Source organism: Babylonia areolata, chromosome 1 (assembly GCF_041734735.1).
Source record: "Babylonia areolata isolate BAREFJ2019XMU chromosome 1, ASM4173473v1, whole genome shotgun sequence".
Taxonomy (NCBI): domain Eukaryota; kingdom Metazoa; phylum Mollusca; class Gastropoda; order Neogastropoda; family Buccinidae; genus Babylonia; species Babylonia areolata.
Window position 1 is genome coordinate 98401668 of NC_134876.1, and position 27500 is coordinate 98429167.

The 27500-nt window shown below is 46.9% G+C and overlaps 2 protein-coding genes across 3 annotated transcripts in view; one reads left to right on the forward strand and one right to left on the reverse strand.

Annotated features, from left to right (window-relative positions):
- Window positions 1–6022, forward strand: part of LOC143290072 (tektin-3-like) — a 14458-nt gene extending 8436 nt beyond the window's left edge. For both annotated transcript variants that reach the window (XM_076599373.1, XM_076599365.1), the window contains exons 5-7: window positions 1839–2061; window positions 3749–3903; window positions 4398–6022. In XM_076599373.1, coding sequence (XP_076455488.1) covers window positions 1839–2061; window positions 3749–3903; window positions 4398–4611 — 592 coding nt within the window. In that variant the 3' untranslated portion in view covers window positions 4612–6022. The remainder of the gene's footprint in view (window positions 1–1838; window positions 2062–3748; window positions 3904–4397) is intronic.
- Window positions 6023–6303: 281 nt separating this feature from the next.
- Window positions 6304–27500, reverse strand: part of LOC143290100 (transient receptor potential cation channel subfamily V member 1-like) — a 41386-nt gene continuing 20189 nt past the window's right edge. The window contains exons 5-15 of the mRNA XM_076599392.1: window positions 21065–21309; window positions 19809–19887; window positions 18964–19137; window positions 18093–18166; window positions 16632–16814; window positions 15651–15824; window positions 15016–15171; window positions 14502–14588; window positions 11815–12001; window positions 10237–10436; window positions 6304–9677 (exon numbers count right to left, since the gene is read on the reverse strand). Of these exons, the coding sequence (XP_076455507.1) occupies window positions 9533–9677; window positions 10237–10436; window positions 11815–12001; window positions 14502–14588; window positions 15016–15171; window positions 15651–15824; window positions 16632–16814; window positions 18093–18166; window positions 18964–19137; window positions 19809–19887; window positions 21065–21309 (1704 nt within the window). The 3' untranslated portion in view covers window positions 6304–9532. The remainder of the gene's footprint in view (window positions 9678–10236; window positions 10437–11814; window positions 12002–14501; window positions 14589–15015; window positions 15172–15650; window positions 15825–16631; window positions 16815–18092; window positions 18167–18963; window positions 19138–19808; window positions 19888–21064; window positions 21310–27500) is intronic.

The window sequence follows — 27500 nt, forward strand, 5'->3', positions numbered from 1 at the left end:
GCAGTGTTTTCTGTCTTGTATGTTATAGGGCTTTGATATCCGCACCGGCTAGACTTTCATACATTCATTCGGCTCGCATTAAGATCTCAGATGGTCAACAGAGTGTCACTGAAAAAAAGAGAAAAAAAAAGAAAAGAAAAAAAAAGAAACGAGAAAAAAAAAACCCAGTTCATTATTAAATGATAAAACTGGCTTGTACTTTTCTTTACTACCAATTTTTTCTGCACTTACAAAGGTACGTAATGACTGGTTCACTGCACGTGCAATAATCTGATAACAATTGTTTGACGGCACGCACAGTTAAGAATTATCTCGTGTAGGTTGATCCTTAAGCCTTCACACGTTGGATGTTCCACTTGGCGCGACGGCAGACAGGGGATGTGTGAGAGATGCCGATGATAACTTTAATCCAGTATACACTGGACAAGCCGTGACATACCTCGGCTGTACGTAAATGATGAACTTTGATCCAGTATTCACTGGACAAGCTGAAGTAAAGTCTGGCCATGACGATGTTTTGCAGCACTGACAAGAGTACTGCGGCAGCCAGATATGCTTGCGGCTTATTGTTTGATTGCCTATTTATTTTTTCCCCTGTGAACATCAGTTGTTCATAACAAATCAAAAAGAACCACACAAAGTATTTCTTTCATTACTATTTTAAAATATATATATATATTATAGTCTAGTCCTCTTCTTGCACACATGACCTTTGATCACGACTTGAACCGTGTGAATGGTAAGGTATGCAGAAATTTGAGACGTTTGGTGAAATAACAACTACTGTACTCATTACTAACTACTCATTACTATCATTACTAACTACGTTCCCTTAAACATGAGAATACCAAACATATTCTATCTGATTTATGTCTACATCCTTATTTCAGTTTTCAGGTTTTGTACCTTCCCCTCTCCCCCATATTTGTTCATTAAAATTAAGATGGCAGAACCAGCAACTTATATCATGTTTTTTTGTTTTAAAGAATTGATTGATGAGCATTATTTATATTGTCATGAACTGATTGTTATAATCTGAGGTTTTGTTCAAGCTGCATGTTGTTGGTCTTTTTATCTCTTATCATGCTGCATGATGTTGCTTTGTTCAGGTCGTGTATTCGCAACTTTCCCATTAATGTGATGTGGATGCCATTTTCAAGAAGTCTGCTTTGCAAACTTTCTGAACATTAAGATTTATCTTTCAGAATGCATGTCTTGAGCTTGTGTTATCCTAGGTCATTGTGGCTCTTGAAAAGTGATTCTGCTTTGGACTGGTGTTTGTATTTGCCATTTACAGAATGAGAAAAAACCTGTTTATAGTCATTTAACAAACTTAAAAAAACAAAAACAACAACACCCGAAATGGCTGTTGTTTGACATAACCTTACTGATTGTAGATCGAGTCTAAGATACTCCAGTACCAATATAAGATGTTACCATTGTGTTTTATGATGTATGCATCGGTGCTTCAACAAATACCACAGTACGCTTGAATGCAGAATTTTAGATTTTGAGAAGATACAATAGTGGAGCAATTAGTCATTCAATCAGTCAGTCCATCCATATGTCCAGTCAGCCCGTCAGCTAAACAGCCAATCACTGACTAGCCAGCACCAGCCACCAACCTAACCACCCATCCATCCAGATTTGCACAAGTGGTGCAGCAAACATAAAACGGGTCAGTCCACACTCTTTGATGCCCCATTGAAACAGAAAACTGAAACCATGCAGATTGACCATCACACCACTCATTCAGTCAGCTCAACCCACCAGGCAAACCCTAGGAACCCGGTGATGGTTCAGTCGATGTAACCAGACCCCGCCCTGTCCCATGACAGAGTGTCTGTGCCGGAGACCTGGGCTCGCTTCAGCAACGACAACGTGCAGCGGTCTCAGAGCGAGCGCGCCGCCTCCAAGCAGATGCGCAACGAGATCGAGAGCGTGCTGAACGCCTGCGCCAACGAGATGTGGAACCAGTGGAACTCGGTCAACGTGGCCCTCAACCAGCGCATCCAGGAGTCCACAGACGCCAGGAACAGACTGCAGACGCATCTGTCTAAGGTTCGTAATCAGTCGGTCTTTGTCTCTCAAGACATGTTTCTTTCCCTGGTTGTCAGTGCTCGGGCACAGACTCATTTGCTTGTCAAGGCTGCGAGGGCATGAAATACAAAATCTTTATTTTTTTAAATACTTTATTTTACAGCAATTCTTTGAAACAGACTAAGTCTTAGTCCATCTAGAACAGCCCCGTTACTTTGAAACGACTGCAGTGCCTGCTAAGCGGGGAGCACTGTGGCAGAATCAGTTGGGCGTCACTCCTGATCCACTGTTCACCAGGGATTAGAGTTCGAAGCCGCCCCGTTTTGGCATGGTGATGTATGCTTGAGAAATGCACTGTACTTTTTTTGTTGGTTCACTCGGCCAGAAGTGAATAGAGGGCCAGTCTGATTTCGGCTGTGGAAGGTCAGAGCAGCTGAAGCAGAGGATTAGGCCCGACCTTCCTATGCCGAACCTTAATGAATATGAAATCACCGCCTCAATGACCATAAAAGGTTATGGGTGCCTTAATTTGACATCATTGGTTGCACCAGGCACTGAGGAAAAGATTGATGACTTTAGAGATCGCACAACACTCGATACATACCAGCTTCTTTTAGCGCCACGATTACATATTTTGAGGGGAAAAATGCTGGCTAAAAAATTTTTTAACCACTTCTCAGACAACTTAGTAAGTATGGTCGAAGGCAGTATGCCTAAAGCAGAATATGATAAAGCTATTGCCGAATGTTGATTAGAATGAAGCACGGCATAACGGGCGTGAGAAGGCTGCTTCTGCCCATTACCTTGTCTGGTATCAGTTCTTATAACTGCCATTCATTAATCTTTTTTCTTTCTTGGTTCTTCTCCTTTTTTTATAATTTAAAAAAAAAAAAAAAATCAAACTTACATGATACCTCATCTGCCAGTTGTCGAAAGGAGGCAGTATGAAGGGAGAAAACACTCAATCTCTTTCACAAGAGAGCTCGATTTTTGTCCCCTTGTTTTGTTGTGCCGGCACGATTGATCGATCTTTTATGAGTCAGCTTATCAATCCTTCAGGGGAGGGCAGTGGATAGGCCCTTCATTGGACCTGCACGGGTAGAGAGAACCCGCCCTCCACGAGTCTTGCCGGGGGAAATGGCCCCGCTGCCTTGTGGGTAGACTTGGAAAAGGTCAAAGTAATGTGGGTAGACTTGGAATAGGTCAAAGGTCAAAGTAATGTGGCTGGACCGAGAGTGGGTCGTGGTTTAAGTTCTGGCAACCCACGGCTTCCTGATTCGCTTTTTACCGTCCATGTCTCAGTTCAGTACCTCCATCACTTCGCCTTCTCGTAACTATCCAAACAAAGTATTACACTAATTGCTACTAGTATCACGTAAACGCCTACCCCAAGTTTGTTTTAAAAACTGTGCAGGGGTGGCCCTGTAAACGCCTACCACCAACTTGGAAAAACTCCGTCAGAAGTGAATTATATATCATGAACAAATCATAATTCAGTTTGCTGTTTGTGATCGTGTTGCTTTATAAAGCAGTACAGACATATATCTTGGGATAAATCAAGAAAAGAATGTCTGCATGTGATGTCGATGTGTCACTGAAAAAAAAACCCAACACTAAGTGCTCTGCGAGTAACACGAAAGCGGGCTGCATGCACACCCTCCCGCCAATTAGCTGCAACCGTTCAGACTTTGGCGATGTGTGTGTGCAGGTGCTGCAGGAGATCTTCGACATGGAGAAGAACATCGAGCTGCTGAAGAAGTCCATCCAGGACAAGCAGGCTCCCATGCAGGTGGCCCACACCCGTCTGGACATCCGTACCCGTCGTCCTAACGTGGAGCTGTGCCGTGACCCCGTGCAGCACAGGTCTGTGTGTGTGCGCGCATGTCACAGTGTGTGTGTGTGTGTGTGTGTGTGTGTGTGTGTGTTTGTGCGTCTGTCTGTCTATCTGTCTGTCTGTCAAGCGCACGCATGTCACAGTGAGTGTGTGTGTGTGTGTGTAATGCTCTGTGCTTCCATATGTGACGCAGCCTTTCGGCAGCTCTTGCATGTTTTGGTCGGGTGTCTGCACGAGTCACAGAGTGTGGTCAGAACACACACACACACACACACACACACACACACACACACACAGATAGAGTACAAGGATTAGAACTTGATTCACTGAGTCCACCTTGCCGTGCGTTTGTAAGTATCTGTGTCATACGTTACAGTTGGCTGTGAAGCCTGTGCACTTTCATACAAACTCAAAGCTGACATCTTCAGCAGTAAAGCCCATGCATGCACTGCACACACACACACACACACACACACACACCAGACATCAGCACTGACTCCCTGCCCTGACTGTCGTGTTGCAGACTGGTGGAGGAGGTTGGAGAGATCACGGAAACGGTGGAGGCCCTGCAGGCCAAGCTGAGGGACTCGGAGAACGCCCTGCAGCAGCTGCTGAGGACCAAGGCCGCTCTGGAGGCCGACCTGGCCGTCAAGAACAACTCGCTCTTCATCGACCGCGAGAAGTGTCTGGCCATGCGCAAGACCTTCCCCATGTCACCACGCGTCGTCTCCCTTTAAGCGCTCTTCTTCCTTTTCTTTTGATTACCTCCTCTTCTTTCTTGTTGCTTCTTTCTGTTTTTCTGGGCGAAACACTCTCTGGACTTAAAAAGATAAGATTAACAAACCAGTCCGTCCACTGCTGTTTGACTATTCCCATCAGCGAGGAAAGTCATGGAACATCCAACTGCTGCATTTCTTTGTCTGGGACTCAGTGGTGACATTTTTGTGTGTCTTCAGCTTAGTACTCCGTTGATCAGTGTAGCTTTTTCTCTGAACTATTTCATTGTTTGAAATTTAGGCTAAAGCTAAGTGGTTCGATCCTAGAATTGTGTGATTTCATCTACGCTTGAATTTCTGAGCTGTGTGACGCATAGTTTGTTTCTGTTTTCCATTTTGAGAAGATAGCCACAACATATGGTCTTGTGTGTGTTATTTCTTCTCCAGTTACTCCAAAGAATAACAAAATTTATTGTAAGCCAGTTGGGCACATTTTTTTTAGTTTTTAAAACTATTCTTGATGTCTAATTCTTTTTTAACATACATATTTCATCCATAGCCTCTGTTGTCACCCAATGTGTCCTTTCGAAGTCATAACTGTTTCAGTCCAAGTGCCCTGTACATGAGCAAAGGTTTGGAAACAATATCGTTCATATCCCTGTACCGCAAACCCGGCTTACGTGTAGTTTGTACAATTTGAATACATTGCTGCTGTAGAACTGTCCACAGCCTGTTCTAATATTTATTCTACACCAAACGCACTTTTTACATATTACATAAATTTCATGAAACAGTATTATTACGATTTTTGTGGTTTGTGTGTGCTAAATGTATGTTTGTGTGTCTGCTTTACAATCGCACATTGGGTCGTTAGTGTAAACAGAACGTTCATACTGCTGATGCCTTCTGTCTTATGGATGGTTTGGCTGGAATCGCCTGAATTACCGCCCCTGCTGATCCCATTTCGCTTTCGGAAACGAGCCCTATCAGCAATTTGAACATCCAAAAAGTGCTTTTAAAAATCGACATTTCTAGTGTCAGACTGACCAGAATTTACAGTATTGGCTTTGTTTACAAAAGTGAAAACTTTTATGTAAATACCATTTATAGCATGTTAGCAAAACCTCTGTCTGTGATACACCGTTTTCTTTGTTGTGTTTTATCATTTTGTACTTGTTTCGCTATCAGTGAATGATTGTTGGATCTCGTGGCATGTGTAATATATATAGATGATCTACTTTTGGTTTGTGTGCATTCATTGACAAAAATTTAATCATTGTCGATACAGTGAGATAACGGAAACAAAATTCTCTTGCTTTCCAAGGCACTGAATTATATGAACCACCATGCTTTTGCCTAATTAAAGGCACATCACTGAGCGAAACAGTAGAAGAGTTGAGAGTTCCTGCAAATAAATGTTTTTAATGAGTAATGATTTTTTTGTGTTCCTTGTTGTAAGTATGCATAAGTGTGTCTTTGTCATGGCCTGTGTGTGTTGGTCCATTAACGAATACACTATAATTTTTCATCAAATAACGAAAGCCATCACAAGCAATCAGACTTGTAACAAGAACAGTATGTGGTCGTTAATACAACTGTTTTTGTATTTTCCTTGTCAAAACTCACCCAAAATACAAGTGCATTCTGATAATTTTCTCTCCCTCTCTCTCTCACACGCACGCGCACGCGCGCACACACACACACAAGTGTAGATACTTTTGGAACAGCTTTCATTCAAATATACTCTTGCAAACACTTTGATATAATCGATCCCACAGTCAAATTGCGTACAGTAAGTACACGAAAGGCACATTGGACATACAGAGAGAGTAGACATTGGGTAGGCGTTAAAAACAAAGAAGAGTTAAAAGCAAACAAATAACCATAAAATTTAATCATGTGCGCGCGCGCCTTACCACTGCGAAAGACATCAAAGAAAAGACAAGACATGCAACAATCAACAATGTCTTTCACTCTGGCCATGATCCATACATCAGCTCATGTGCTCTGTCACTGACACGATTCATTCACGGTCACTGAAGCTGTATTGTTATCAGAGACCCTAAAAGTGTTTATCTGCAGCATCAACAGAAAGTCTTTGGGACACGCTATGGCACAATCCCCTTATCAGTGGCTGACTTCATGACGATTCACTCGGTTTCAGTTGGAAGGAAGTGTCAAAGTCTGGGGACTGACCCCGTTGCCTATATACTCCATCAAAAAATTATCTGCTTAAAGACTTTTTTCAAAAGACCAGATGCTAAACACACAGACAAACCCAAGCTGGTCAGATCTTGGGAACTTCTCACAACAGGTTTATATAAAACATTAGCATAAAATAATCTAATATAAAAAACGAGTAAATACATTAAACATAGATAAAATGAAAGATACGTAAAAAGCAAATGAGTTAAATAAGAATAAAAAATGGGCCACTTTCAGCAAACGATTCACACAACATTCAGAAGATTCAGTAACTAAAAAGGGTTCTTGCCTGTCTTTTGTGGAATTCTTCATTCACGATGGCAAGATCTGATTGGCGTTGAAAAATGGTTTGGTGGGGACCACACAGTTTCAGCTTCACGGTTTTTGTTCTGTGGGGGTGACATGTAATACATACGAAAGGTTGTGACAGTGAGCGCCCCTTTCTTCAAAACAATTCACAGACATCCGGTCTTCCATCTGAACTGACACAGCATGAGTTCAACATATTCTCTTTCTCTCATATTCTCTCTCATATTCTCTTTCTCTCCTTTACTGTCCTTTGTTTTTCTCTCTTCCGGTTTTCTCTCCCTCCTCCAGCTGCAGTAAAATTTCCGTTTGTTTCCTGAAGCCTTGAGAAAAACCAGCACAGGGTTCACAACAGAGTAGACTGCCAGCAACACCGGCCAGGCAGATTCCAGAGAAAGAAACACACACATACACACACACACACACACACACACACACATACACACACACACCTGAATGACACGTTCTGGAAATAAACCAGATAGGTACTCCCGAAAACGCCTCAGTTCCCAATACATTAGAGACAGATTCGGTATTCAGTCGATGACTTATGCAACACTGCTCAAAAACGGATGAACGTAAAAAATTGTACATACATTTTAAAAGGGAGCAGGGGATTGTGGGGACACAGAGGAACAGTGTGACAGGAACTGAACACAGAGAAACAGTGTGACATAAACTGAACACAGAGAAACAGTGTGACAGAAACTGAACACAGAGAGACAGTGTGACAGAAACTGAACACAGAGAAACAGTGTGTGACATAAACTGAACACAGAGAAACAGTGTGACACAGAAACAGAACACAGAGGAACAGTGTGACAGAAACAGAACACAGAGAAACAGTGTGACAGAAACTGAACACAGAGAAACAGTGTGACAGAAACTGAACATAGAGAAACAGTGTGACAGAAACTGAACACAGAGAAACAGTGTGACATAAACTGAACACAGAGAAACAGTGTGACAGAAACTGAACATAGAGAAACAGTGTGACATAAACTGAACACAGAGAAACAGTGTGACAGAAACTGAACACAGAGAAACAGTGTGACAGAAACTGAACATAGAGTGTGACAGAAACTGAACATAGAGAAACAGTGTGACAGAAACTGAACATAGAGAAACAGTGACAGAAACTGAACACAGAGAAACAGTGTGACAGAAACTGAGCATTGAGAAACAGTGTGACAGAAACTGAACATAGAGAAACAGTGACAGAAACTGAACATAGAGAAACAGTGTGACAGAAACTGAACATAGAGAAACAGTGTGACAGAAACTGAGCATTGAGAAACAGTGACAGAAACTGAACACGTATGCAGTTCTGCATGGGCAAGAAATGGCTGTGGTTGTCGATCTTCGGAATGTGTGTGTGTTGTTGGACCAAAACTATATTTTGTGTTAAATTGGTGTTAACATAAGGAAAATGTTTAGAAAAGAGTCGGGTGTCAACAAAGATCTACATCACAGTGGTCGGTGTATGGCTTTGTCAAAATGCTTCGTTAAAAAAAAAATTCTTACAACTTCTTTGCTTTTGAAAAAAATAGAGCCTGGTTTGTAAGGCAGAAAAAAGTAGGTCCTACCAACTCTGTAGTTCTTGAGTTGAATTTCACATAATCCACCCAGCAGAACACGTAGCGATCAACAACCTGCCAGCGTTCAGTCTTCAATTCCAGTTCTCCTTTTGCTGGGGTCAGTGGATATCGATCCACACACTGCCTGGTTTACACTCAGCTTCAGGTCCACTATGTGTGCTCGTCCCCAGATTCCTACACTCCACAGTCGGCCGTGGCTCCTTCTCCGTTCCATGAACCTTGCATTTGGAATGAGCTCCCTCTTTCGCTTCGTCAAATCGGAGCTCAGCACTTTCAAATCTGGCCTTATAACCTACCCGTTTACTAAATAGTGCCACCCAACTCACTCTCCTCCTTCTTGCTGGTCTACAGTTTCTCTGCCTTTCTACTTTGATGTTTTTGTGAGCTCTATCTTTAATCTCTCAGTATCAGAGCGAAGTGTGCTTGTGTAAGCACTTCAATTTGTCTCTTCACAAGATTCAGTGTAATATGAACACTTCATTATCATCATTATTATTCTTAATATTTGCTATGCTGCGTACGAAGAATGCACTTTGCGAGTGTAATAGAACCCATGGCTGTAAGGCAGTTGTCCACGGCAAAATTTGTAGTAAAACCCACTCCGATATACATGTCAGTGTGTGCGTATGACTGAAGCCTGACTGCATAAAACAGGACACTAAAGATGACCGCCTAAAACTGTCAGTCGGATCCACGCAGGTCGGCCGCCAGTTGTGCATATAACTCCGTGTTTGTTTTGTCTCTGACCGAAGATAGGCGCAATACATGCATCAGTAGCAATAATACTGCACAAGCTGCACCGGTTCTCTCGATGTCGTTTTTTTTTTTCTATTTTACTGGAAGTGTGGCGGTCCGTCAGCCAGCGCCTCAGGAAGGTCTTCCTCGGCCATCATGGCCAGGTCAGAGGTCACGGCCTGTGTGCTGTCCGTCGGCTTGGTCATCCGGGTCATCAGGTCCACCAGTGTGTCCATCTGGCCTCTGACACGTGAAGGGAGACAACCACTTAAATTCTCTTTAAACCACGAGAGAAAGAACAAAAACAGGAAAACAAAAAGAAAGAACGAAAAAATTTGCTCCGTGACTTTCATGCAAAAAAGAAGCTATCAAGAGAGAGAGAGAGAGAGAGAGAGAGAGGGAGGGAGGGAGAGAGGGGGGGGGAGAATATCTGGCCACTGAAATGAAGCGAAATGTCCTCCCTTCCCCACCCATACCGCCCCCACACACACCACACGCATCTACACACTCACACACACCAATCACCCAATAAACACACATCAACCGACCAACCAAGCAACCAACCAAAATACAAACACACACACACACACACGCACGCACGCACGCATACCACACACATACACAAACCAGTCAACACCACACAGATACATGCACGCACACATATACACACACACAAGCGTGCGGGCGAGCGCACATTCACACACATACCAATTAACACACACACACACACACACAAACACACACACACACGCTCACACACACACACACAACACACACACACACACACACGCAGAACACTGACTGGATCTTGCAGAGGGCGTACTCCTGACGGGCCATCCTGTTCTTGATGGTGAGCAGGTTCAGTTTGTGGGACTCCAGGCTGTCCCAGATGTCCCTGACGTACTTGTTCGTCTCCGTCAGGGGGGCGCTCTCCCACTTCTTCAGCACCTCCAGGGGGTTCCCCATCTCCTCCACCTCCCGGTACCGCGACTGACGGTAACCCTGCAAGGGTCAAAGGGTCAGGGTCACTTAGCCTTCTTCGGACACCGGGCGGTAGACGCAAGAGTCAAGAGAGGAAGGTAGCACTTTACCTAGACAGACCTTCACTGGACACCAGAAGGTAAGACGCCAGACAGCAAGGTAACACTTTACCCAGACAGCCCTTCACTGGACACCAGAAGCTAAGACGCTAGAGAGCAAGGTAACATCACTCAGACAGCCCTTTACTGGACACCAGAAGGTAAGACGCTAGAGAGCAAGGTAACATCACTCAGACAGCCCTTCACTGGACACCAGAAGCTAAGACGCTAGAGAGCAAGGTAACATCACTCAGACAGCCCTTTACTGGACACCAGAAGCTAAGACGCTAGAGAGCAAGGTAACATCATTCAGACAGCCCTTTACTGGACACCAGAAGCTAAGACGCTAGAGAGCAAGGTAACATCACTCAGACAGCCCTTTACTGGACACCAGAAGCTAAGACGCTAGAGAGCAAGGTAACATCATTCAGACAGCCCTTTACTGGACACCAGAAGCTAAGACGCTAGAGAGCAAGGTAACATCACTCAGACAGCCCTTTACTGGACACCAGAAGCTAAGACGCTAGAGAGCAAGGTAACATCACTCAGACAGCCCTTCACTGGACACCAGAAGCTAAGACGCTAGAGAGCAAGGTAACATCACTCAGACAGCCCTTCACTGGACACCAGAAGCTAAGACGCTAGAGAGCAAGGTAACATCACTCAGACAGCCCTTTACTGGACACCAGAAGGTAAGACGCTAGAGAGCAAGGTAACATCACTCAGACAGCCCTTCACTGGACACCAGAAGGTAAGACGCTAGAGAGCAAGGTAACATCATTCAGACAGCCCTTTACTGGACACCAGAAGCTAAGACGCTAGAGAGCAAGGTAACATCACTCAGACAGCCCTTCACTGGACACCAGAAGGTAAGACTCTAGAGAGGAAGGCCAAAGACAGCTCAAATCGAAGTAGAACTCCAGACCCTGAAGCACACCTGGGGTACCATTCAGGGACCGGCCCCAAACAGACAATAGTGGTGCTTGTTCCTTGCTGACACACATTGCACACATACAGTAGAGACATTGTGACTATGTCGTGTAAACCTGCTGGGTTAGAAGTCAAATGAAACCCGATTCCGATTCAAGCACTGACTGGAGTTCAATCCTAAACCAGTCCCTGAGGGTCGGCCGGGCTAAAAGCAACATGATTTGACATGATTTACATTCTGATTCATCACAGTCACACACACACACACACACACACACACACACACACACACACACACAATCTTTCCAGTGATGTAGACACGGATGGGCTTCACCCTACACATGAACTCACATACTCACACACACACACACCTTCCCAGTAATGTAGACACTGTTGAGCTCCACCCGGGCGATGATCCAGGCCCTGTTGAGCTCCAGGCCTCGCTGAGCATCGCGTTGCACGTGCTGGTAGGTGTCGCTGAGCTGGGCGATGAGGATGTTGAGCAGCACCACACAGCACGTGAACAGGAACACCACCATCAAGATGCAGCTCAGAGTTCTGCCAGTCACACACATGCCAGGATAGTTCAGTGCTGTGTGTGTGTGTGACAGAGTTCTGGCCAGTATAGTGCCCGTGTAGTTCAGTGCCGTGTGTGTGACACAGTTCTGGCCAGTCACAGTGCCCGTGTAGTTCAGTGCCGTGTGTGTGTGACAGAGTTCTGGCCAGTCACAGTGCCCGTGTAGTTCAGTGCCGTGTGTGTGACAGAGTTCTGGCCAGTCACAGTGCCCGTGTAGTTCAGTGCCGTGTGTGTGTGACAGAGTTCTGGCCAGTATAGTGCCCGTGTAGTTCAGTGCCGTGTGTGTGTGACAGAGTTCTGGCCAGTCACAGTGCCCGTGTAGTTCAGTGCTGTGTGTGTGTGACAGAGTTCTGGCCAGTATAGTGCCCGTGTAGTTCAGTGCCGTGTGTGTGTGACAGAGTTCTGGCCAGTCAACAGTGCCCGTGTAGTTCAGTGCCGTGTGTGTGACAGAGTTCTGGCCAGTCACAGTGCCCGTGTAGTTCAGTGCTGTGTGTGTGTGACAGAGTTCTGGCCAGTATAGTGCCCGTGTAGTTCAGTGCTGTGTGTGTGACAGAGTTCTGGCCAGTCACAGTGCCCGTGTAGTTCAGTGCTGTGTGTGTGTGACAGAGTTCTGGCCAGTCACAGTGCCCGTGTAGTTCAGTGCTGTGTGTGTGACAGAGTTCTGGTCAGTATAGTGCCCGTGTAGTTCAGTGCCGTGTGTGTGTGACAGAGTTCTGGTCAGTATAGTGCCCGTGTAGTTCAGTGCCGTGTGTGTGACAGAGTTCTGGCCAGTATTGTGCCCGTGTAGTTCAGTGCTGTGTGTGTGTGACAGAGTTCTGGCCAGTATAGTACCCGTGTAGTTCAGTGCTGTGTGTGTGTGACAGAGTTCTGGCCAGTATAGTACCCGTGTAGTTCAGTGCCGTGTGTGTGTGACAGAGTTCTGGCCAGTCAACAGTGCCCGTGTAGTTCAGTGCTGTGTGTGTGACAGAGTTCTGGCCAGTCACAGTGCCCGTGTAGTTCAGTGCTCTGTGACACACAGTGCCCGTGTAGTTCAGTGCTGTGTGTGTGTGACAGAGTTCTGGCCAGTATAGTGCCCGTGTAGTTCAGTGCCGTGTGTGTGACAGAGTTCTGGCCAGTATAGTGCCCGTGTAGTTCAGTGCTGTGTGTGTGTGTGACAGAGTTCTGGCCAGTATAGTGCCCGTGTAGTTCAGTGCTGTGTGTGTGACAGAGTTCTGGCCAGTATAGTGCCCGTGTAGTTCAGTGCTGTGTGTGTGACAGAGTTCTGGCCAGTATAGTGCCCGTGTAGTTCAGTGCTGTATGTGTGACAGAGTTCTGGCCAGTCACAGTGCCCGTGTAGTTCAGTGCTGTGTGTGTGACAGAGTTCTGGCCAGTCACAGTGCCCGTGTAGTTCAGTGCTCTGTGACACACAGTGCCCGTGTAGTTCAGTGCTGTGTGTGTGACAGAGTTCTGGCCAGTATAATGCCCGTGTAGTTCAGTGCTCTGTGACACACAGTGTCTGTATAGTTCAGTGCCATGTGTGTGTGACAGAATTCTGGCCAGTCACACACAGTGCCAGTATAGTTCAGTGCCGTGTGTGTGTGACAGAGTAAACTGTCTCTGCTGTGCTTTAACTCCCTGAACGGTCTCGCTCCTTCCTATCTTACTGATCTTCTACATCTGTACACTCCATCGCGACAGTTGCGCTCCTCATCTGACACTCACCTTCTCCGTATCCCGCGCTTTAATACCAAGACCGCGGGCCAGCGCTCATTCTCTTTCCAGGCCCCGTCCTCGTGGAATAAGCTCCCTCTTTCCCTCTGCTGCAGTTCGGTTTCTCTGTCATCCTTTAAATCTTCTTTTCACATCCTGACTTGCATCTCTATTTCATTCCTCTCCAGTTTGTGTGTCCCTTCTGCGTGTGCGTCTGTTGTGTGTGTGTGATAAGAAAATGGCAAAATCGTGGTGGAAGTGGTGACTGTCCCTTGATGCCTGTGCTGTTTCGTCTCAGTATACTTGTCCTGTATGTATTTTTGTTTTTGTAAGCGCTTAGGGCTTTGGTAAGATTAAGCGCCATAAATGCCCATTATTATTTATTATTATTAGTTTAGTGCCGTGTGTGTGTGTGACAGTCTGTCATGTCCGACTATGACCATCAGAAAAGCTGAGGAGGCAACTGCTGTGCCGACTATCTGGGCTAGAATTTGATTATCGTCGGAAGACTCTTGCCCAAGTTACATCCCCACTCTCTCAACCAAGAAGGCTTTAAGACAGTCGGTGTTGGAACGGTTCCTAAAGACCAACTAGCCCCCAAGGCTACAGCGCTACGAGCAGTCTTGCTTCCTAGTTTTGAGAATCATAGTTCTTTACAAAAGACAAAGCTGTAAATGACTTTCCGTTGCAATGGAGAAATTGATCATTCATCACTCAATTTGCTGCTGCTATACCTTTGGACTGCAGAATGAACGCAAGAAGAATACACACCAGAAGATGAACTCTACTTACTTGTACCCGTAGGGACCGGTGTAATCCACAACTGGTTGCCCCTCAATGAGAATTCTCACCCCGGTAAACATGATTTCTCCAAAGGAGCTGAAAGACAAATCATGAAGGTTTTGTTCCCGAAGAGTGATTACCACACAATCTTTGTACAAACATTGTACAAATACAGACACCAGGAACTGCACGCGCACAAACACACACAACCTCGCGCGAGCGAGTATGCGTAAACGTACACACACACACACACACACACACACACCACAATCTCGCATAAACACACAAACACACGTACGCACGCATGCACGCACGCATGCACGAACACACACACAAACGCACACGCACCTACACACACACACACACACACACACACACACACACACAAACAACACACTCACCACAATCTCGCATAAACACACAAACACACGTACGCACGAATGCACGCACGCATGCACGAACACACACACACAACACACGCACAAACGCACACGCACGCACACACACACACACACACACACACCTAGTTTCGTTGTGCACGTGCAGGGAGTCCTCCCCTCGCAGCGCCAGCACGAAGGAGCCGCTGAAGGAGATGAGGATGATGGCAAACAGCACCAGGAACTGCGGGAAGTCGTGGGCCACGATCCGCCACAGGATCTGGGCGTAGGCCCCCGTCTGTCTGTCAAACCACTGTCACACTAAACCTTGCTGCAGTGTGTGTGTGAGAGAGATGGAGAGTGGGGGGGGGGGAGACAGGGAGAGAGAGAGAGAGAGTGTGTGTGTGTGTGTGTGTTAGGGTCAGAGTGAGAGAGAGAAAGAGAGAGAGTGTGTGTGTGTGTGTGTATGTAAGAGAGAGAGGGGGATGGGGGAGACAGGGAGAGAGAGTGTGTGTGTTTGTGTATGTGTGTGTTATAGTCAGAGTGAGAGAGAGAGAGAGAGAGAGAGAGAGAGAGAGTGTGTGTGTGTGTGTGTGTGTGTGTGTGTGTGTGTGTGTGTGTGTGTGTTACAGTCAGAGTGAGAGGTATGTCCTACCTGAAGATGGCAGCTACACAGCACGTTATGCCACACAAAAACCCTCACATAGACATGTCCTACCTGAAGACGGCAGCTACACAGCACGTTATGCCACACAAAAACCCTCACATAGACATGTCCTACCTGAAGACGGCAGCGTACTTGAAGATGCGCAGGGTCCAGAGAAGGAAGCCGACGCTGAAGAAAGGCCACTGCTCGTTGCGGTGAGTCCAGCGTAGAGCCACCACCGTCAGCAGGAAGAGAGAGGACAGCAGGTCGATCCAGTTGAACTGGTCCTTGAAGTAATCCACCCGATGTCTGCATGGAGAACGATGAATGAATTCCCAGTGAAATCGTGTTGATTGTCTACCACAGGGTGTAGATATTGATAACATAAAGTAACCTGCTCCTTCAGAAGCTTGTAATACAATCGTTTAATATAGTTTGTAAAAAGGTTAAAGGTACCACAGCTTTCCACGACAATCAGGGGAGTGAATTCACATTCACTGTGTCTTGGACTCGGCATCTGAAAGCGGGGCCCAGTCCTCTCCTTCCGCTATTTCAGCCTCCCTGACTGGTCAGGTACCCGTTCACACCAGGGTGGAGTGAAGGAAATGGGAGTAAAGTGCCTTTCCCAAGGACACAACACCATGCCGAAACGGGGCCTCGAACCCTGATCACTGGTGAACACTGCATCAGAAGTTCAACGCCTGACCGATTCTGCTGCGGCACCCCCTACTGATTATTTACTGTTTGGGAAAAAACGACATCTTGATACCATGATGTAATTTGTTCTATTTGAAGCTTATAAAAATATCGTTTAATACTGCTAGAATCATATGATCAACTTTTTTTTCAGAAGAATATAGCACTCTTAGAATTTAGAAATCAAAGTTTAAAATAGGAAGTGCAGTGGCAGGCTGGACAAATTTAATCTTTAGCACATGTGAGTGTGCATGTGTAAGTAGCATGTTCAACCACTCGCTTGGCAACAGACACAGGATAATACTAAATTCAGACAGAGAATCGCATATTCATTTATACTTCTGTCAATGTTACTATCAAAGTCCATAAATAGACTGGGTTGTTACAACAAAGCAATCACTACTGACTGAACACACTTACTTTCTCATCTGGTTGAGCTCCAGCAGAAGTGTCATGATGACAGCAGCAACTGACCATACCTCCAGCACTGCCCGGGTTATATGTAACGGTCCACTGTACACAGTGGGGTCAGGGGTTACGGTGGCCACCACGGCACAGAAGCCAAGGCACATCTGGGTCAGGATGAAGAGGAAGCAGTTGATTCTGCACGTGCACATAGCGACAGCGATTCAGACCACACAGATGTATGCTTACATCTTACACAGGTCAACGGATCAGACACGGGCAGCAGTAAACATGTGCAAGCTAACTGCTGCAGTGCAACATATGTCAAATGAAAAACACTAATTGCGTGTGTCCGCGTCGTTGGTTGCCTAAACGGGAGTCTCCAAGATATGTGTCCCAGAGTTCGTATTCTTCCATGTCCATAATTTATGTTCTTCAGAGTTTAGGTTCCTCCAGGTTTATGGTTTCTGCCCTGAAACACGTCATCTACCCCCAAGACTGTATTATCGAGGTGTGTGTTTCATGAAGTGTTGTCTATGCACCCGTATGGAGAGCGCTGTCCCAGAGCATAACCTTGTGGGACTGCATACATTTCGTATTCTCCCTGAACTCTGTGAAGGGTCACTGGGGCGCCACATGGAAGAACTATCACCGGAATAGTCCAGGTCTGTCGGTTGTGCGTCAAAGCTCGGGTTTCTGCAATACAAAGTCTCTCCATACACCGAATTACACAAACCTGACAGAACACAGGAATCAGAGACACAGACCTTTGAGGACACACACCTGAGCGACGATGGACCTGCGGACCACAAACTACACAAACATAGACTTGGGGGAACACGGAGTCGGGGAACACAAAGATGTTATTGGGAAAACTGATCTGAAGAGCAGGAACGCTGGGGTAATCATACAGCTGGGTGTGAAGAGACTCAGGGGAAGAAAGACCGGACAAAACACAGGCATGGGGCATGAGGATTGGAAAGACGCTAGCCTTTGGCGAACACTATGTGAACAAAACGTACCGTCCATTAACTTTTGTTTTCACTTGAAGTGTCTGTTCAGTTAATCGTGTGTTTATTTGTGTTTATGAGATACTTGCCATTGTGTTTAACTGTTTGTAAGATTCTTGTCGAAAACTAACGCCCACTCACTGACGGGGGCAGGGCAGGCGTATCGACCACCTGTCGATCAACAGCAGGCGACGAATCAGCCACACCTGTCGCAGTAGGTACACGTGCTGGGTTTCTTATTGACCTGTGTTTCATGACTCTCACCTACATGAGAGAGAGACAGACAGACAGACAGAGAAACGTAGGAATGAAGAAAGAAAGAATGAATAAATGAATGAATTAATTAATGAATGAAAGAAAGGAACTGAGAGACAGACAGAGACAGAGGGAGACAGATGGTGGGGAGGGGTGGGGGTGGGGGTTTGGGGGGAACGAGGAAAGTTCAGCAGATCAGAAAACTGCTTACTGAAAGCGAAATCGAGCGAACTCTTTCCACTTTCTTCTGATCAGCAGTCGTACCACGTCGTGGTTCACGTAATTCTGAAAAAAAAAACAGTACAACACACTGCACGGAAAAGTTATTTCGTTGTATAACTTTATTGTACCGAACATATGCAATGGAAATGTTCTTTCGTTATTCAACATTTTTGTATGGAATATATTCAGTTTTGGATTTCTTTTGTCACTGAACAAAACGATGCTCTCTCTCTCTCTCTCTCTCTCTCTCTCTCTCTCTGGCATCCGCATATACACAAATACAGTACAAGCACAAGCAGAGACAGAGGGACGGATAAACACTAATAGAGAAACAGAGAGACAGATATAGACACATACTGACAGACAGACACCAAGAGCAACTGGTCTTTATAACAAATATAAAATAACTTTCTAATTTAGATTCATAAATTCACATAGCAATTTACCGGTAACTTTTGTTAACAGTTGAAGCGATATTGCAATTGGTTATTGTTTCATTTTTTTATATGGATTTTGTCGCGACACCTAAGTGCAAGTATTCTGCCAGATCCACAAAATCGTCTGCAATGATGTTTTCAGTCTGTCTGTACGAATCAGAGAGCCGCTCTTTCCGTTCATAACCCTCAGCGATGGCAAAGGTAAACAAAAATCATGGCGATATGATTCAACAAGTGTCGGTTTATGTTCATGATATGAGTCATTTAGCGTCGTTTTCAAGCCAAACTCTTGATCAGAAGGGCGACAGACATGCAGCATTTCATTTTTCGATACCTGCACGAAAACGTTCGTTTGAACAGATCCGAGATATTAGGATACTAAAACAGAAATTGCACACATAACACGACATTGTTCTCACGTACCTTATACCCTCCCTGTGATATCAGGTGCAGACAGGACTTGGAGGTAGGGATGAACTCATCATGATTGGGAGCTCTGCCATTCTCGTCTGCTTCCAGCACGTGATAATGCACTCTCACGTGACCACTCTGACCAATCGGATCAATCATGCAGTCCAGCACTGCAAGCGCAGTTTGCTGTTCCGAGTGGAAAAAAATAGAGAGAAAAAAGATGGAGTAATATTTTGCAAGCCCGTGCACATGCGTACACACACACACACACACACACACACACACACACACACACACACACACAGTGATATAAACTTTATGAGGTCCTGCAATCTAAAAGAGAATAAATTTAAACGCAATCCGACGGACGCAACAGCCACGTGGTTGTAGGACTTTGGATCTGAGGGGCCCAGGTTCGAATCCTGGTGACGGCACTTGATATGTTAAGGATGGAGATTTTTTTTTTTCCAATCTCCCGGGTCAACATACGTGCAGACCTGCTAGTGCCTGAACCCCCTTCGTTTGTATATTCACGAAGAAGATCAAACGCGCACGTTATAGATCCTGTAATCCATGTCAGCGTTCGTTGGGTTATGACAACGTGAACATATTAAACATGCACATCCCCGTATTGCTGCCTCAATGAAGGGATCAAAACGGTCATACACGTAAAAGCCCATTCATACATGTGCGTGAACGTGAGAACTGCAGTCCACTAAAGCAGGGGACGAACAACAACAGGAAGAACAAGAACAAAAAGAACACGACGAAGAAGAAGAAGGAATCCCTTTTGGGACACCGCTGCACGATACCACACACACTCTATAGCTGTACATTATCAGTGTAACTGGTCTGACCTGCATGTTCTGTTTGATGAGGTCGTGCAGACACAGTTCTGCCGGTTTGTCGTTCTGCCGGATGAACAGCGGTCGCACCCTGTCACATCAACAGAAAAAAAAAGGTTCAGTTAAGGTCCCATTGCCCGTTATGGACAATGAATTTACACCCACTGTGTCCACTCGGCATAGGAAGGCGGGGCCCAGTTCTCTCCTTCACCCGATTTAACCTTCCCTGACCGAAGTCACGTACCATCCACACCTGGATGGAGTGAGGAAGTCAGGTACCATTCACACCTGGGTGAAGTGAGGAAGTCAGGTACCATTCACACCTGGGTGAAGTGAGGAAGTCAGGTACCATCCACACCTGGATGGAGTGAGGAAGTCAGGTACCATTCACACCTGGGTGGAGTGCGGAAGTCAGGTACCATTCACACCTGGGTGAAGTGAGGAAGTCAGGTACCATTCACACCTGGATGGAGTGAGGAAGTCAGGTACCATTCACACCTGGGTGGAGTGAGGAAGTCAGGTACCATTCACACCTGGGTGAAGTGAGGAAGTCAGGTACCATTCACACCTGGGTGAAGTGAGAAAGTCAGGTACCATTCACACCTGGGTGGAGTGAGGAAGTCAGGTACCATTCACACCTGGGTGGAGTGAGGAAGTCAGGTACCATTCACACCTGGGTGGAGTGCGGAAAGTTGGAGTGAAGAGACTTTCCCAAGAACACAACACCATGCCGGAACGGATCCCCGAACCCTGATCTGAAGTCCAACGCTTCATTTCGTCATGGTGCCGCCCCCACTCCGCCCCCCCCCCCCCCTCCCCCACTCCTCTCTCTCTCTTTCTTTGTGACGAACAATACGCAAATCCAAAATCATCTCTCTTACTGTCTGTATATGTGCTGTCTCTGCCTTCTGTCTGTATGTGGGTGAAAGACAGACCGACCAGCAGATACAGAGACTCACCTTCCCCACCCCCCTTCAGCTCACACACACACACACACACACACACAGAAGCAAGCAAGCGCTCTCTCACACACATGCATATAAACGCGCGCGGCGCACCCTAAGCGGGAAACAGACATACAGACAGAAAAAGAGACAGATGTATATCTTTTTTGAACAGAACACAACACAAAACCAAACCAGACAAGACAGGACAATACAATGAATACAACACAATACCAGACCAGAAACACAATACCTGACAAGGCGACACGTGACAGGACAAGACAACTGAGACAACACACCCACCGATCCCACAGCCACACTCACGCGGTGTTGGGCATGAAGGCCAGCAGCAAGGCCCCGATGTCGTCAGCACTGTTGTGGATGGCGATGTGCAGCGGCATGTGGCCGGCCTTGTCCCTGGAGTGGGGCAGGGCGTCATTGTCCAACAGCTTGCTGACCACCCCCTTGAAGGCCCTCCTGGTGGCGTGGTGCAGGGGGGTCTGCCACTCCCCGTCACACACTGACGGGTTGGCGCCACGCTGCAGCAAGGTGTTCACCATCACCTGCACCTGGCGGGCAGGTGTCGCTGGAGTCAGTTGGGAGCAAGGTGGCACAATGGTTAAGACGCCTATCTGCCAATACAGAGTGTCCGTGAGGGTCTGAGTTCGAATCCCGCTCTCGCCCTTTCTCCCCGAGTTTGGCAGGAAAATCAAACTGAGCGTCTTGTCATTCGGATGACACGATGAACCGAGATTATGCAGCATGCACATGGCGCATTGAAAAAGAACCCATGGTAACAATAGTGTTGTCCTCAGGCAAAATTCTGTAAAAGTACTCCACTCTGATAGGTACACAAATATATTATGCATGCACTCAAGGCCTGAGAAGCGCGTATAAGGATAATATTGTCTCTCTTTTTTTTCGTATTTGAATGTATTGACGTTATTTGTTCATTTTGTTTGATTTTCTAATATTTCATTTGACGATAACGGTCTCCAAAAACCTGGGGTGAGCTCTCAAGGCCTGACCGGGGTGTTGGGTTTGTGTGAGGTCAGGCATCTGCTGTGGGTTTGTGTGTAGGTCAGGCATCTGCTGTGGGTTTGTGGGGCATCTGCTGTGGGTGTGTGGGTCAGGCATCTGCTGTGGGTTTGTTGTTTCAAAACAGGAGTGGAGTAAGGTAGGTATGTACTGATCAGGCCGCCCGCTTTGAAACTTTGTAACTGAATCTAAAACGAACAATTAACTCTCTCTGTCTCTCTGTGAAATTCGTGATGCTCTGTTTCTGTCTCTGTCTCTCTCTGTGAAATTCGTGATGCTCTGTCTCTGTCTCTCTCTGTGAAATTCGTGATGCTCTGTCTCTGTCTCTCTCTGTGAAATTCGTGATGCTCTGTCTCTGTCTCTCTCTGTGAAATTCGTGATGCTCTGTCTCTGTCTCTCTGTGAAATTCGTGATGCTGTGTCTCCGTCTCTCTGTGAAATTCGTGATGCTCTGTCTCTGTCTCTAGCCTTGTGGGTTGGGCACTGATAGAATAGACCCACTGCCCTGCCATGCATGTCGTAAGAGGCGACTAAGGCAGGACCACCTCGCCCGGAGGATAAAGGGGTTTGCGTAGGGTTAACTACCCTGCCTGTAAAAAAGACCAGTTACAGAAGCATCGACGACAAAGAACCAAAACATTCACCTGGGCAAGGAAGGGTCTCCGTCCCAGAGACTTACGACGCGGTGCAGTGAAAGCCGAAAGGAAGCTGCAAGGCTGACACCCCTTCTGACACCCAGGACAACAACGCGAGTAGCCACATGGAACATCAGGACGATGTATGAAACAGGAAGAACCATCCAAGTAGCAAGAGAGATGAAAAACTACAAGATCGGAGTGCTAGGATTGAGTGAGACAAGGTGGCCACAGTCAGGACAGATGAGACTTTCATCTGGAGAGCAACTGCTGTATTCAGGACACACAGAGGATGGAGCCCCCCACACTGAGGGTGTGGCCCTGATGCTGGCACCAGAGGCACAGGGGGCACTCATCGGCTGGGAACCTGTCAACTCCCGCATCATCACAGCCAAGTTTACCACCAAGAAGAATGACATCAGGCTGAACATCATCCAGTGGTATGCTCCCACCAATGATGCGGAAGAAGAGAAGAAAGATGACTTCTACCAACAGTTTCAGTTTCAGTTTCAGTAGCTCAAGGAGGCGTCACTGCGTTCGGACAAATCCATATACGCTACACCACATCTGCCAAACAGATGCCTGACCAGCAGCGTAACCCAACGCGCTTAGTCAGGCCTTGAGGAAGAAAAAAAAAGGTGAATAAATGATAGGTAAGCTTACACAAATAAATAAATAAATAACAAATAATAACTATAATGAAAAAAAAGAAGAAAAAAAGATGTAAAACATGAAGACACACATTCACATATACACCCACACATGCATAACAGATATGCACCGAACATGCAGTTTCACAGATATGAAAGCACAGTCAAATACATATAAACGTACATGAGCTCCAACACACACACATACACACACCACACACATTACCCTGCACCTCCTCTACCCCCCTCCTCCACACACTCATTTCTAGTCTACGTATCACAGCTTCCACGGCACACACACACACACACACACACACACACACACACACACACACACACAGATGAACACTTACTTGTACAAGCGCACACACATATGCCCATATCTCCACACACATATGTACAAAGATATATATATATATATACGTTCCAATATCCTGTTGCTCCCACAGTGTAGGCATGCATACACTCACATACCTCATCCTCTACCCCACCTCCCCCCGCACCCCCACCTCCCCCTCACACACACACACACACACACACACACACACACACACACACGCACGTGCACAGAACTCTACTGACACTTGTGTACACTTACACTCTCGCGCATGCACAAACGCACTCAAAAATACAGACCCACACAGGCACACAAACACACACATACACACACGCACAGAGACTGCCACTGATTGGCCGCAAGAGGGATGGGAAAAGATCTCTGATGCCAAGAACGTGGCGTCTAGTGTGTTGCTCAGTCTATTGTATTTGGAAAAGCCCACAGAGACTCTGTTCCGTTTTGAAGAAATTTGCGCAATGTTGGTTTTGAAATGATGCCGATATTTGTTTGATTAGCAAAGCATCGTGCTCTACCTTTCATGTTAGACTTACGGCGACTCCCTCTCTCTGCTTTTATTTCTTTGAGGCGATCGATGGTGTGATGGCCTTGTACCTGTTCTTTTTGATATTCTTTGACTTTTCTGAGGATTTCCGATTTTCCTAGATGTAGGCCGCTCGTTGGTGTTGCGTTACCAGCAAGTCTGTCAGCTCGCTCATTTCCCTTAACACCTGCATGTCCCGGGCATTATGACCATGTGAGTTTTTTAATCTGAAAGTTGCGCATTGCCTTATGCCACTCTGGGCTTCCCATTCCGTTTTCTGTATGAAATCTACCAACAACTACAGACAGTGATAGACAGAAGAGGAGCCAAAGACATAACCCAACTGATGGGAGATTTCAACGCCAAGATCGGAAGGGACAACACCGGCTATGAGGACACCATGGGGACACACGGACTGGGACAGATGAATGAGAATGGTGAGCGCTTTGCAGACCTGTGCGCCCTGAACCAGCTGGTGATAGGAGGAAGTATCTTCCCACACAAGCGCATCCACAAGACCACATGGAGATCCCCGAACCACGTCACGGAGAACCAGATCGACCACATCTGCATTAGCCGCAAGTTCAGGAGATCATGGCAGGATGTACGAGTGATGAGAGGAGCTGATGGGTCATCAGACCACCACCTTCTTACGACGACAGTGAGACTTCGCCTCAAGGGATTCACCAACGCCAACAACACACGGACAAGGTACAATGTTGGACTGCTCAGAAACAAAGACACACAAGCAGCATTCCAGACCAGCCTTTCCAACAGGTTCCAGCCACTACAAGAGCTGATAGAAGACGGTGAGATGGACATCGAGACACAGTGGGAACACAGCAAGAAGCTCTGGCACGATACATGTGAAGAGGTCCTTGGCAAGAAGAAAACTCAGCACAAGGAATGGATCTCTGCCAACACCATCCACAAGCTGGAAACAAGGAAAGAGAAGAAAACTTCGCTGAACACGAGCAGAACAAGAGCAACTAAGGCAAAGGCACAGGAAGAGTACACAGCAGCGACAGAGATGTAAAGAGGAGCATCAAGAAGGACAAGAGGGACTACATCGACGACCTGGCCAGTCAAGCAGAGGCAGCAGCCGGACAAGGGAACCTGAAGGACCTGTACCTGGTGACCAAGAAGTTGACAGGCAAGTTCCAGCAGACCGACAAGCCAGTGAAGGATAAGAACGGGAACCCACTGACAACAACCGAGGAACAGATGAAACGATGGGCAGAACACTTCAGGGAGCTGCTGAACCACCCCGCCCCTGATGCACCACCAGACATTCCACCTGCAGAGACAGAACTGCCCATCAGCTGCGACAAACCCTCAAAGGTAGAGATCAAGAAGGCCATCATGACTCTGAGAAATGGGAAGGCTGCAGGGCCAGACGAGATACCAGCAGAAGCCATCAAAGCAGACACGGAAATAGCTGTCAATATGCTATACAGCCTCTTCAGCAAGATCTGGGAGAAGGAGGAGGTACCGGCCCAGTGGAAAGAAGGAATCATCATCAAGCTGCCGAAGAAAGGAGACCTCAGGGACTGCAGCAACTACCGAGGGATCATGCTCCTGTCAACGCCAGGCAAGGTTCTCAACAGAGTTCTACTGGAAAGGATGAAAGAGGCCGTCGACCCCAAGCTCCGAGACCAGCAGGCAGGCTTCCGGCGGAACAAATCCTGTGCCGACCAGATCGCCAACCTGCGCATCATCGTGGAGCAGTCGCTGGAGTGGAACTCCCCCCTCTACATCAACTTCATAGATTATGAGAAGGCCTTCGACAGTGTGGACAGAGAGACGCTGTGGAAGCTGCTGAGGCACTACGGAGTCCCAGAGAAGATCATCTCCCTCATCCGTTGCACCTACCAGGACATGAGCTGCAGGATTGCCCACGCAGGCCAGCTGTCCGAAAGTTTCGAGGTGAAGACCGGAGTTCGTCAAGAGTGCCTGCTGTCACCGTTCCTCTTCCTCCTGGTCATCGACTGGATCGTGAAGACCACTACAACAGGCAGGAACAACGGTATACAGTGGACACTCTGGACACAGCTGGACGATCTCGACTTCGCTGACGACCTGGCGCTCCTGTCACACAACCACAGCCAGATGCAGGACAAGACCACGTCAGCCAGGACAGGGCTCAAGATCAACAAGAAGAAGACCGAGCTGATGAAGATCAACACCACTGCCAACACTCCAGTCACAGTCGGTGGAGAGCCCATCAGGGAGGTGGAGTCTTTTGTCTACTTGGGAAGCGTGGTTGACCGACAGGGAGGCACGGACCGAGACGTCACAGCCAGAATCGGCAAGGCAAGAACAGCTTTCATCATGCTCAAGAACATCTGGGCATCTGGAGCAATCAGTATGAAAACCAAACTCCGCATCTTCAACTCCAATGTGAAGTCAATTCTGCTCTACGGATGCGAGACATGGCGGACAACACAGACGATGCAGCAGAAAATTCAGACATTCTTCAACACCTGTCTGAGGCGCATCTACAAGATCCGATGGCAGGAGAAGATCCGAAACGAAGATCTGTGGGAGCGAGCGGGACAGGAACCAGTGGCCAAGCAGATATTGCGGAGGAAGTGGGGCTGGATCGGACACACCCTCAGGAAGCCAGCGTCCAGCATCACACGCCAAGCCCTGACCTGGAACCCGCAGGGAAAGAGGAAGAGAGGCCGGCCTCGAAACAGCTGGAGGCGAGATACCGAAGCAGCAAGGGACCAACTGGACTGGAATGGCCAGAACAGCCCAGAACAGAGTGCGATGGCGAGGGGTCGTCGATGGCCTATGCTCCACCAGGAGCGATGGGCAAAATGAATGAAAATGATGTCTCTGTCTCTCTCTCTTTCTCGCCTTGGAGAGTCGTCTTCATCCGGCGTCACTCATGTTTCTTGTTCTTTCTCCTTCTTTTCTTTTTGCTGTTCTTGTTGTTGTCGTTGTCTGCATGTATACATAACTTTGCTCAAACGAATTCTGCCAGGGACAACTCTCTTGACATGGGTTCTTTTACGTACGATAAACGCAGGGGACGTTGGTTTATCATTTGATATGAAAGAGTAGCACCCACTACATTACACAGGAGACTCACAGAGAAAGAGAGAAAGGAGGGGGGGGGAGGTGCGCCTTTAAAAAGTGGACACTTATCTTTTTTTCCGCTTTGGTGAGATGGTGACATATCTTGCACAAACACACACACACACGCACACACATGTGCAGCAGAATACTACTCAAGCTTGAGGACTGTTCAGCTCTCCAGCTAGTTGAGAGTCTTCCATGACACATGAACATTCCTCCCTCTCAATGTCAAACGCTGTGCTCTCCCGGCCTGTGTGTACCGTTCACGTGCTGAACACACCGCTTCTGTCACCGTCACAAGTCACACTGACAGCGACATGGATCGTGCAGGGACCCACAGTGAGAAAGGGAGACAATGTGCAGCAGAGGAACAGCCCAAGTCAGTGGAACAACTGGAACAAGAACTCCACACCCACATGTTCGGGAGTGACGCCACAAGACAGGCTGGCCGCATAGATTTCGTGAATGTTGTGCAG